Source organism: Brassica oleracea, chromosome C9 (assembly GCF_000695525.1).
Source record: "Brassica oleracea var. oleracea cultivar TO1000 chromosome C9, BOL, whole genome shotgun sequence".
Lineage (NCBI taxonomy): Eukaryota > Viridiplantae > Streptophyta > Magnoliopsida > Brassicales > Brassicaceae > Brassica > Brassica oleracea.
In genome coordinates, this window is record NC_027756.1 from 12,807,706 (window position 1) to 12,819,818 (window position 12,113).

General features: G+C 32.8%; 2 protein-coding genes across 2 annotated transcripts; one reads left to right on the top strand and one right to left on the bottom strand.

Annotated features, from left to right (window-relative positions):
* The first annotated feature begins 4,354 nt into the window (after positions 1-4,354).
* LOC106317877 lies at positions 4,355-6,010 on the top strand. The gene has a single exon (XM_013755680.1). The coding sequence runs from the start codon at positions 4,475-4,477 to the stop codon at positions 5,786-5,788; it is 1,314 nt and encodes a 437-aa protein (XP_013611134.1). The 5' UTR covers positions 4,355-4,474; the 3' UTR covers positions 5,789-6,010.
* Positions 5,901-7,058, bottom strand: LOC106317880 (FK506-binding protein 4). The gene is made up of 2 exons (XM_013755682.1): positions 6,932-7,058; positions 5,901-6,693 (listed from the first exon to the last, which is right to left on the bottom strand). The coding sequence occupies exons 1-2, from the start codon at positions 6,944-6,946 to the stop codon at positions 6,070-6,072; spliced, it is 639 nt and encodes a 212-aa protein (XP_013611136.1). The 5' UTR covers positions 6,947-7,058; the 3' UTR covers positions 5,901-6,069.
* Between the last annotated feature and the right edge of the window lie 5,055 nt (positions 7,059-12,113).

The following is a 12,113-nucleotide window of genomic DNA, read 5'->3' on the forward strand; positions in this document are numbered from 1 at the left end:
GTGAAAACAATTTGTTCGCAATTACTAAACCAATGACTTCGTATGCCACCAAATCGATACTATAGTCTGTGGTCAACGTTGTAACAAACTATATTAAACCGGTTTGATAGATTGTTGCAAGTACGACATGTAGGAGGTGTTATTGGTTTATATATTTTGATTCATTTAGAAATCCATATAGTATTTATAAATCCAAGTAAAATATGCAAATCCAGAGGTTTTCCCTCGGATTTGAGTTTTTGTATTTTTAACTAAAAAATCCAAGTAAATCCATTCAAATCCATTATTAAATCAAATATATTAGTAAATCCGTACGATTGAATAACACTTGATTTGATATAGAATTTATGAATCATTAAATCAATAACACATGATTTTAATATAGATTTGAAAATCATAGAACCAATAACACTAGATTTAGTTCGGATTTTCAAATCCATTAAAATACAACAACCAATAACCCCTACGTATTTAAAGATTAAACCAATTACTCTATATGCCACAAAATGGATACTACTGTATAATGCTAGGTCTTGGATTTATTATAAAAAACTTCCTAGTACGATATATAATATGAGCACTATCAATAATGGATACTATAATCCGAGGTCTTGGAATTTAAAAAAAAAAATTCATAGTACGATTTATAATATGAGCACTATCAATATTTATGTGTTCAGAGTTAGGCCATGTGTTGGATAGTTAAACTTATAGTTTTGATATATATGGACCAAATCCAACGAACCATACTCGTATAGTTTGCGTAGATTAGGAAATGGTTGAGCAAAATAATTAATTAATATATTGTTTTAAATAAATACATCTTAATTACTCAGTGGCATGAGATTGTAATTTTTTAGGAAAAATCAGGGTTATTTTAAATTTTCACTTCAGTTTTAATAGTTTAGATGAAATAATAAATGAGTTCAAAAGAAGTTACTAGAAATCAATGCAAATATTAATTTTCAACAAAAAGTGTTTTTCTTTGTAACGCCCAAAAAATTCTATAAGAAAATTAGACACCAAAAAACTATAAAATACTAAAATATTAAAATACATTAAGTTAAAATCTCATAAAACAAAAATGACAAATAAAAATGATTCCAACACACTAAGAAAGTTACCACGTCTCCCGTTACGATTAAACATCAGCTAAGTGTTATTCTTTCTATTTGTCGCCTGCACTGAAATTAGAACTTATATGAGCTAAAAAATATCAATAGGTCTGATACCGCACAAAAGAAGTGTTCAAGTGTTTGCACCAACATCATAAATTTCAATTTTTAACTACATATTGTCACCTTATTAGATTTATCATCAGAAAATAGAGTAACATCATCAGAAAAGAACGATCATGTATTTAGGAATGCAACATCGGAATGGTACAAACTCCAACATTAGTTGACCCAAACCAAATACTACAGAATAGGTACACAATATACATGATAGTGATGCAGTATTGGAATCACGAACATATGTAATCTGCATTCTGAAATTATTTAAGCAGTATTGGAATCAGTTTATGTTGTAAACCACACTTTGTGTTTACCTTTTGTTTTAGAGCATCACTATCATGTTTTTTTTTTTTGTTCTAAAAAAAACATGATAGTGATGTTGACCCTTAGAGCATCTCTAAAAAGAAACTCTATTTTGAAGTTTCTAAAACTTTATATTTGAAGTTTAAAGGTATTATTCTCTAAAAGCAAAACTTCAAACTCAACTTCAAAACTATTTGTATTTTATAATATGGTCCTTATATTTGTCATAACTAATTTGAATTCATAAAAAATTTATAAATAACTAGCACATATATAAACATATCACAACAATATTAACTAATGAAATATTCTTTTAAAATATAAAAATTTAAATAAAAATAACTTAATTAATATTAAACTTCAAGCAAAATACCATATTATTCTATAAATGATTTTCGTAATGCATATATGATCTATTAGTGTATTTCGAAGTAAAAATGACTCTCTTCATTTTTACTTTGTTGAAATCGGGTGATATTGATACTTGTAAATATATTAGATAAGAACTAGAAAGTAAAATAGAAACATAAAATATTGCTAAAATACTAATTTCTTTTCGGTGATATTAATACTCATGAATATATTGGATATGAACAAAAAAAAATGGTATGAAAAAGACATCAAAAACAACAACAACAATCATCTTCGGTTGCACAAAAAAAAGTAATAATATTTGAAAATTTTGAAGGTTCCGGATCAAACTTATCTGGCTACTAGTGTTGTTGTAATATTTAAATTTGTGTAATAGTTATGTCTTCATGTAATTTTTTTAAATATTTTTTGTTAAGTTTCTTTTGTATATTATTGTTTTCCTAGTTAAAATATTTTAAATCTTATTTTAAAGTTTTATTTAATTTTAATGTAAAATTTAAATTCTGTAAACAAAATTTAAAATATTTATGAGATATTATTTTTTTAAGGATTAAAACAATAAACAAAAAAATATTTATGGATTATAAAGGTGATGTATGATTGTTGGGACTAAAATGCAAATAAAAATTTGAAACTTTAAATTTGAAGTTTTGAATAGTGAAACTTCAAATACAGAGTTTCACTCCTCGAAACTTAAAATTTGAAGTTTTGAAGTTTCTTTTTGGAGAATAAAAAACTTAATATTTGAAGTTATAGAGTGTCCGTTGGAGATGCTATTAGAAAGGTAAACATAAAGTATGGTTTACAACATAAACTGATTCCAATACTGCTTAAATAATTTCAGAATGCAGATTACATATGTTCGTGATTCCGGCCACAACAAATTGCTCAATAGAACTAACTAAAATAGAATAGCATATTAATACTAGTCTTAACAGAGTGCCTTATCATCATCAGAATCATATCAATAACCATACTAAATAAACAAATTACTATTCAAATCTGAGATTCAAATAAGAAGTTTTCTCATTTTATTCTTAAAATATTATTAACTTTTATAATAACTAACTAGTATGATATAATTTAGTAATAATTTTCAGATCAAGATGTGACATATTGAAATTATACAATGGTCCACAAACACCAATTAATTCATCTCATAAATTCTGAGCAACGCCGATCTCTGTTTGATATCTGTGGCGTTTTTTTTTTGTGTGAACAAGAAGTTTCTAACAATGTATCAAACGAAGGTTAACTCTCCCAAATACTGTGACCAAAGGCTAATCACGACAAGAAACAAAGCAGTAAAACACAAGCAACCAAAGTCTCAAATTGACAAAAGAATCGGATTCTTTTTTTTTATAACCGTGGAGATCCCAAAAGTTTTCAAAGCCCAAACACTAACTCCACGAGGTCCATAGAAATCCGAGTTTTCTTGCCACTTAAAGCTTCTATGGGTGGCCAATGCTACTACTCGAACTCGTGGCAGAAACTCCAGCCGGACCCCCTTTACCACTAGACCAAGGCGACTTGGTTAAAAGAATCAGATTCTACATTGCTAGAGTTTTAAATATATATGTATATATATATATATATATATATCAGTGTTTTAAAACCGAACCAAAAACTAAACCGGATAATTTTTGTGTCACGGTTCAATATGGTTTGACCGGGTCAAATCTGGTTCAATAATCCGGTTTAATATATTTTTAGTGTATAAATTTGAAAATAATGTTAATAGATATTATACTTAATTAAAATATAAATGAATTTAAAACATAAAACATTATAAATATAAACTAGTTTTATTTTTATATGGATGGTTTATATATTTTGATAGTTTTAATTGTTTTTATCAGTTTAATAACTCTGAGATCTAATCCAGTTACGTGACCGGTTTATGGTCGAACCAATTATTAGACCAAATCCGGCTATGTAACCGGTTCATGGTCGAATCCGGTTCAACCATCAAATCAGTCTGGTTTTAAAAACATTGATATATATATATATATATATATAAACTAGGTGATTTGTTTTGGTGTTCATACATAGATATACATATTTATTAAATAAATATATTAGAAAAAATATTATTTTCTTTTTTGACCAAGTGTTCATTAATGGTTCTATACCAGCAAGTTTGAATTTTAATTTTCGTAGAAGACGGATTATGCAGAATATTAGAGAAAAAACTTACAAAAGATATTCATCATTGGCAAAGTGTATCTCGTCAAGAATGAATTTTATAGGGCGGTAGAAGGTGATGCAGTCAGACATAAATTTTTATAAGGTAGGTAGATTTGTATTGTCGTCTATGTAACGTTTCTTATAGTTTGTAATAGCATAATTAATCGGTGTTAAAAAAAATTCGATTAGGACAATTTAAAACGGAAGATACTGTTGGACAGTGAAAGTTCTTATTGCTTTGCTAGGAAGGACTCATCTCATCTGTCATTAGCAGATAGGTTCTTTCACAAGGCCCATCCATGTTCTTAATCGTCGTATACGAGAGATTAGGGTTTATCAAGTAAAAACTTACAACAAACATTTGCTCTGTTTCTGTCATGTATTCTCTGATTCTCCGTGGAAGAAGGTTGCAGAAATGTAGACTCTCACTGAATCTCACTCCCTTCTCCTCTGCTGCTCGCAAAGGTCCGAACTTTACAGTCTCTTACCTCGTTGATTCACTGGGTTTCACCCCAAAACTTGCAGAATCAATCTCAAAGAAAGTCAGCTTCAACAACAAGTGTAACCCTGATTCAGTTCTGAATCTCTTGAGAACTCACGGCTTCACAGATTCTCAAATCTCCACCATCATTACAGATTACCCACTGCTCCTTACACTAGATGCTGACAAGTCTCTCGCTCCAAAGCTTCAAGCTTTACAATCAAAAGTATCTTCAGCCTCAGAGCTAACTGAAACCATCTCGAAAGTTCCAAAGATCTTGTCAAAGGACAGGTCTTTAAGCGTGTACTACGACTTCGTCAAAGAGGTCATGGAAGCGGATAAGAGCTCAAAGTTGGAAACTTTATCCCCACAGAGGGGTAAACAGGAGAATAAAATCAGAAATGTGTTGGCTTTGAGAGGTATTGGTGTGCCTCAGAGGTTGCTGTTCCCTTTGCTAATCTCAGAGTGCCCACATATCTGTGGGAAAGAGACGTTTCGGGAGTCTCTCAAGAAGGTTCTTGAGATGGGTTTTGATCCAACTACGCCTAAGTTTCTTGAAGCTCTGAGAGTTGTCAAGGGGCTGAACAAGGAAGCAATGGAGGAGAAAGTGAACGTCTATAAGCGTTTAGGGTTTGCTGTGGAAGATATATGGGTAATGTTCAAGAAGTTTCCGACTTTCTTGACACTCTCTGAGAGGAAGATAACTCTGAACTTCGAAACCATGAGAAAGTGTGGACTATTGGAAGACGAGGTCCGGTTAGTGGTGAAGAGGTTTCCTCAGTGCATTGGTGTTTCAGAGAAGAATATATTGAACTCTGTTGAGACATTCATAGGCTTAGGTTTCAGCAGAGAGGATGTTGCTATGATGGTCAAGCGTCTTCCTCCGTGCATTGGGTATTCTGTGGAGACGGTGAAGAAGAAGATCGAGTTTGTTGTGAAGGAGATGGGTTGGCCACTAAAGGCTGTGGCTTCGTACCCTCAGGTGCTTGGATACAGCATGGAGAAGAGGATGGTACCTAGGTGTAATGTAATCAAAGCTCTTATTGCCAAAGGGTTGATCAAAAGTGAACTCCCTCCAGTGTCAACTGTTTTGGTATGTACAGATCAGGATTTCTTGAAAAGGTATGTGAGGAAACATGATGATGATGATGATGATGAGGAGCTTGTGGCTGAGTTGATGGGTATATTCGCTGGAGAGACAAGAACATAAAGATAGAAGCTTCTGAAACTTTTTTGTAAGTTTTTTTTTTGCTTAGATATGAATCTTAGATATTAGTTCTAAGTGATGATTCTAGGACCAAACGGTTACTTGTATTGTAGTGAGCAAGAGATGAGTTTCGTTTATTTAAAGAGGATTCATTATATTAAACATTGAAAGTAGGAATAAAGAGAGGGAGATGATGCAAAAGGGGCCACCAAGAGTGACAGACTCGGAACAACAAAGCAAAGACGCAACGTACTTATAAAGTAGCAAACTTCTTTCTTTCAGATTTACTCATCAGCCTTCTCCACGGCAACTCCCACCGGAGCTGCGGCGGCTTCCTCGGCTGCTACTTCAGTGGGGTTCTCCTCCTCTGCTTCTGGCTTCTTCTTTTCCTCCACAACAGCTGGAGTATCCTCTGTCTTCACTTCTTCCTCCACTTTCTTGGGCTCTACGACTTCCTCTGTTTTGCTCTCTTCCTCCACAACCACCGGAGCTTCTTCCTCTTTCTTAGGCTCTACGACTTCCTCTGCTTTGCTCTCTTCCTCCACAACCGGAGCTTCTTCCTCTTTCTTGATCTCCTCCGCCTCTGTCTTGATTTCCTCTGTTTCTTCGACGGGGAGGTCTTTAGTGGTTACTTCCACGGGAGCTTCTTCCTCTTTCTTGAACTCTTCAGTTTCTGTTTTGGTCTCCTCTGTTTCTTCGACGGGGAGGTCTTTAGTGGTTACTTCGACGGGAGCTTCTTCCTCTTTCGTCTCGGTTTTGGTTTCCTCTGTTTCTTCCACGGGAGCTTCAGTTTCTGTTACCGGAGCTGGAGCAGACTCAGTCACAACGGCGACTGTTTCCTCAGGCTCTACTGTCTTTGGTGGTGTCATCTCGACGTGCTCAGCTGCGGCTGGAGTCACTTGTTCAACCTGCAAAACCATTGTCACATATAAGATCAATTCAAAACTGCATGAGGTTTTTGTTTGGTATAGTTACAGAATAAATAATATTTTCTCATGTTGTGGATCATGTATATATTGTGTAAACTTAAGCATCTAAGTGGATTAAGACAAGTGAAAAACATTGAATCTAGAACTGGATCGCTAATCAAACTTTAGACTAATGAGAAATGGGTTTGAAAAAAATTAAGAACATATGTATGCATACATCAGCAGTGGCCATTTGAATGTGTAGAAGAGAGGAAAAGATCAAAGAAGAGAAGAGAAAATGTGTATTTGTGTGTGTGATGCTTTGATGTGTGAAGAGTGTTGCTCGAGGAGATGGCTTATTTATAGTAGAAACAAATACTAAAAAAGCAGTACTATAGAATCTTCTCTTTTAAATATCTGTAAGGGAAAAATATTTTATAAAAGAAAATAAGTATTAGTTTAATTAATATTCTCTTGCAATCATAATTCATGAGATGAAAAGAAGCTTTTGGTGATATTTGTTTGAGAAAGAAATATCATGTACAGTTTGTCTTAATGATAGACACCACTTGCGATTAACGTCTAGTTGTAAATATTTAAGACAAATCCTTTTTTTTATGTAATATAAATCTTTTATCAGTATCATCAGTTCGACTGAAAAATCATCATATATAAAACTTAAATGTTGTAGAATTGAATTACAAAACTAATATCACATGTTGTGGTCTTAGGTATGAAGGATCCCGGATTTCCTCCATCTCTTCTTGGTAATCCAAACCATTTTTATATCAGATTTTATACATTTTGGAAGAAAGTGATGATGGACGAGGAGAAATTATATACATGTAAATGGTGGGATTATATCTAGTGTAACACAGTTGAATGATCCGTGCACTGGATTTTTTATACCATAAAATCTGAAATTAAATTTTGAAAAGTTTATACAAAATCGGATTGCTATATAGGTGGGGGTGTATCACGAAACAATATTATGACATAAATACCGAGAACATAGTCACCTCGGTTAGACGACCCGTCCAATGTTAACACTGTTAAACATAGTTAACTAAAATCTCTCAAATGGATTGGTAATGGTCAGAGCGGCTTTCATAGCGATTGTATGATAATTCCAAGGTATCCCAAAAAAACGAAGGAATCTAAAGGTCCTAAACTGAGTGGCACATTATTTGATAAGCGTTACTTTTTTGAAAGAAAGAAAAAAGGAGAGAGATGAGCGTTACTATATGTGAAAAGTTTTGTTACCTCTGCTTTTGAACGACCTCTAGAAGTTATCGGACTTCAGAAGAAACATTTTATAAAATCCATGACTTCAAGTTTAATATACATTGCATGAGGTAGACTGATATGCATGCGGCATGCCTGAAGCGATATAAAACCGCTGAGCATGCTGGTCGAGTTGTTTTGTTTTACTTATTAAAAATACGACCTGCAATCTTAAAAAACCGCCGAGCATGCTGGTCGATTCGTATTCTGTTGGGAAAGAGGACACGAAGCGCAGCGGAATGTAGCAATCGTGTTTCCCCTGACTTTGTGAGAATCTGAGAGAAAAATACTTCGACGATATCAGGATATAATATAAGCAATAACTAAATGAGACAAACATTTTTTACGTGAAAAACCTCGAGAAGGAAAAACCACGGGACCGTAGTACACTCAACAATCCACTATATAAATGTATGTGAGTACAACCACGTCCTCCCTGTTCAACAACCTGAACAGAACATAGACTCAAGCTACAAAGAGCTATCTCCAACACAAGAACAACAACAACAAGAGAGCAACACAAAGCTTCAAAACCAGCAGAAACCAAACGACCTCAGCTCACAAGGATTTCGGCAACCAGAGACTAATCTCACCATACAAATCTAAGATAAACCAGTCAACAACACCTCTACCAAATTTCAGCTCAATCAGAGAAGATCTCACCGTCGGATTTACCAATCACTCAAGACAGCACTGCTGAAGAACTGTGACGACCAGCTTCACTAAAACCCAGACAACAGAAGATCCAACCGTTGAAATCTAAATCCCTTCGGTGAACCTTTAACTCACTGACTGAAGAAGCTTCCCACAAAATATCAGTCCGATCAGGATCCGTTTAACCCTCCAAATCTGCTTTGACAAATCCAGACGAAATTCTGTCTCCTTTCTTCTTTTCTCTCTTTTGTTTTTTTTATTCTTGTAAGTCTCTACATAAAAAATTAGGTCAAGAGACTATATATATGTATTTCACTAACCCTAAAGGTCCAATACTAATCTCATGGACCAGAAGGAACCCAACATATTCATGATATATGTTTTAAAGTAAATCTATCAAAAACTTTAAGCCCGGTAACTTGTCAACTTAGCAGCACTATTTATAAGTTTAAACCGTCTGAACACACGAGCCACCGTTATGCGCTACTCCTGAAGTTTTCTTCAAGTTCTGTCAAATCATTTTCATCAATTCTTCTCACTGAAATCATACCAAAATTTCGGATCATACATAGTTAATCTAATGTTTAGCAACTTAGTTTTATCCTAACGATTATTATTTAAAAAAAATATTGGTGGTGACCTTAAGGGTCAGAGTATCCTAATAAGACACTGCAACTGTATTCACAAGAGTCCCCATTAATTCTTTGTATTACTATCAGATTATATCATCAATTTTGTCACTTAGAAAAGTTGATCCCTAAAACAATTGATGAAAAAGGTGGTTGGAATTAATATTATTCATAATAGATTAGATGCTTGGTATAAGGTTGGTACTGTTATTAAAATGTTGAAGTAATCGATGAGAACTCTTCTTATATTGTTGTTATATATAGATCGTTTATGCTGACAAAAAAAATATAGATCGTTTATATTTTTTTTTTTTTTTTTGGTCAATAGATCGTTTATATTTATAATCTATTTTTTTTTTTGAATTGAGATATATTGCACGATATTAGAAAAGGAACGTCATTATAAACTCTAGTATTTGGACTTTTGCGTTTGCTTAACATTGTACAAAGTAAATTATTTACTGATTCAGATAAGATATCACATGTAATGTCAAAAGCACAAGGTCAAATAGTACATATATATGTTTATATCCTGTGAACATGATTTGGCTTCATATGTGTTCATAACACCTGGTAGATCTAGGTATACTAGGAGTTGTTCAAAAAAAAAAACTATGAGTTAGGACACAATGAAGTGAAATATTTGATTTTACATACAAATATGGTTGTTCTTTTAGCTAAACGTTTCTTCATAAGGGAATATGGAATCGTTTACTTAAATCTTATTTTGGGTTGAAAATGACATTTTTAGTAGACTGAATATTTTGGCAGCGAATAACTGAATATCAGCATAATTTGTTTGCTAACTACCTTTTTCGTTTTACTGATAATCTTAAATTTTAGTTAGTATTGAATTATTGATGTTCTAATTAAAGCTCTTTCCTTCACAAATTTGTTTTTAACGAGTTTCGTGTTAAAATATACTTCTAGCCATCATCGTTGTATTTGCTCAAAAAAAAAAAAAAAGCCATCATCGTCGTACATGGCTGGTAGCTTCGGAACCGGAATACGTTTAGTCATCATCGTTATATATTATGTTAAGTAACTCTTGTATAATTAAAGTTCAAAAAAAAAACTCTTGTATAATCTGAATAATACTTTCAAGTCATAATGATAAAAAGTTATTCATAGTAGACGTAGCAACAAATAAACAATGTTAACTTTTTGCGTTTTATTCACCTGTTTCACTTTATATTCTCGCATCTATTATAACAATTTTTTTTTTGCTTAAATTATTATAACAAATATAATCCGATGTATTATTAAATCATTCAGTTGTTACTTTGTAGAAAATATCACCCAGTTGTTTTTCATTTTTATTTCTAACCGATAACATGGAAAACAATTTGTTTATTTACTTTTGTTGTTATAAATGTAAAAAGAAAAGGTTCTTCGAGTTTTCTATTTCTTTACCCAACAATAAGCGTTATCGTTTTTGTTTTCACTTTTTATTTAATCTACGTGGATTATTGACGACAAGTATAGGCCGGTGGGTGGGACCAATAAATGCAAAAATATGGGTCCCATGTATTGACTGATAATGACATGGCGACAAGTTACTTCGATTGATTTCATTGTGCATGTGTCCGATCGCTGACACTTGAGTGTATGCCAGGTAGGATTCCACTTGAAAATGGGCCCACATATCTGTCGCCACGTCAGATCAAATCTTCACCCCCACCTTTTTTTTTTTGTTCAATTGCTTCTTTGTTTTAAACAAAAGATTAAAGAAGTTTTCGGTATATATATTATAATTAAAAATTCCTTCATAGATTTTTTTTGTATTTTTTGACAACATGTTTTTGTATCATGTAAGTTGCAACCATAACCCCTTTTTTTTTTGCGAACTTGTGTCAATATTTTTCACTAGAAATGGTATGAATAGTGTGCATACTTAAAATGTTCCTCAAATTTTAAAGAAAATTAGTTTAGAAATGCTAATTATGAAAATTCTAATCCAGAAAACTAAGAAAAGAAAGGAAGATATGTGACTTAATTCCGAAAGCAAGAAAAATTAGTCAAATCTTAATCGAAATAATACTTAACCAACATGAAAAAGTTAATAACTTTTGAATATATTATCATTTTTTAAAAATGGCTTCTACATCAAAAAGAACGGATCATATTGTCTGCGCCATTAGAAGTTGGAGTATCAATTTATCAAACTATAATTATCGCATAAAAAAAAACTACAATTATCGCTATTTTTTTTAATTGTAATCAGATTTCTGTTTTTTCAGTAGATGGGCACGGACACGTAATCACCACCTGTAAAGGTCGGCCAGCAGAAAAGCTTATTAAAGAAAAAAAGGTTGGACGGCTAAGATGGCCATGAGTGTGGGACCCACTGTTTTATTTTATTATGGAAAAGGTGTAAATTATCAATACGTCAATAAATAGGGAAATCGGTTTTTTTAGAGCAAAAAAATGGTAACTATATCCCTTTAGACTAATTTATACTACTTTATGTCTTATCAGACTAATTTTTTCCAAAATGGCAGTAATGCCCTTAAAATTGTAATTTTTTTAAAAAAATATATATTGAGTTCGACAAGGGGGATCGATCGATCCCACTTTACAAGTTATAGTGGATCGATCGATCCCGATCATTATTCAGAACAAAAAAAACGCGAAATATATACTGATCGACCTGGTCCATTTCTCTCGATCGGCGAAGGTCGATTTACACAGATCGACCGATCTGTAAGAATAGATCGATCGATCCCGTGCCGAGGAAAGAATCCCAAATCGATTTTTTTGGTTTTGTATGATTATATCCGGATTGATTCCCACTTGATTTGAACCGACCAAGCATGATTTCAACTCTTTAAACTCGATTTCTCTGGGATGAAA

Coding starts and splice junctions, on each gene's coding strand:
- LOC106317877 (XM_013755680.1), top strand. CDS start 4,475: ATGTATTCTCTGATTCTCCGTGGAAGAAGGTTGCAGAAATGTAGACTC.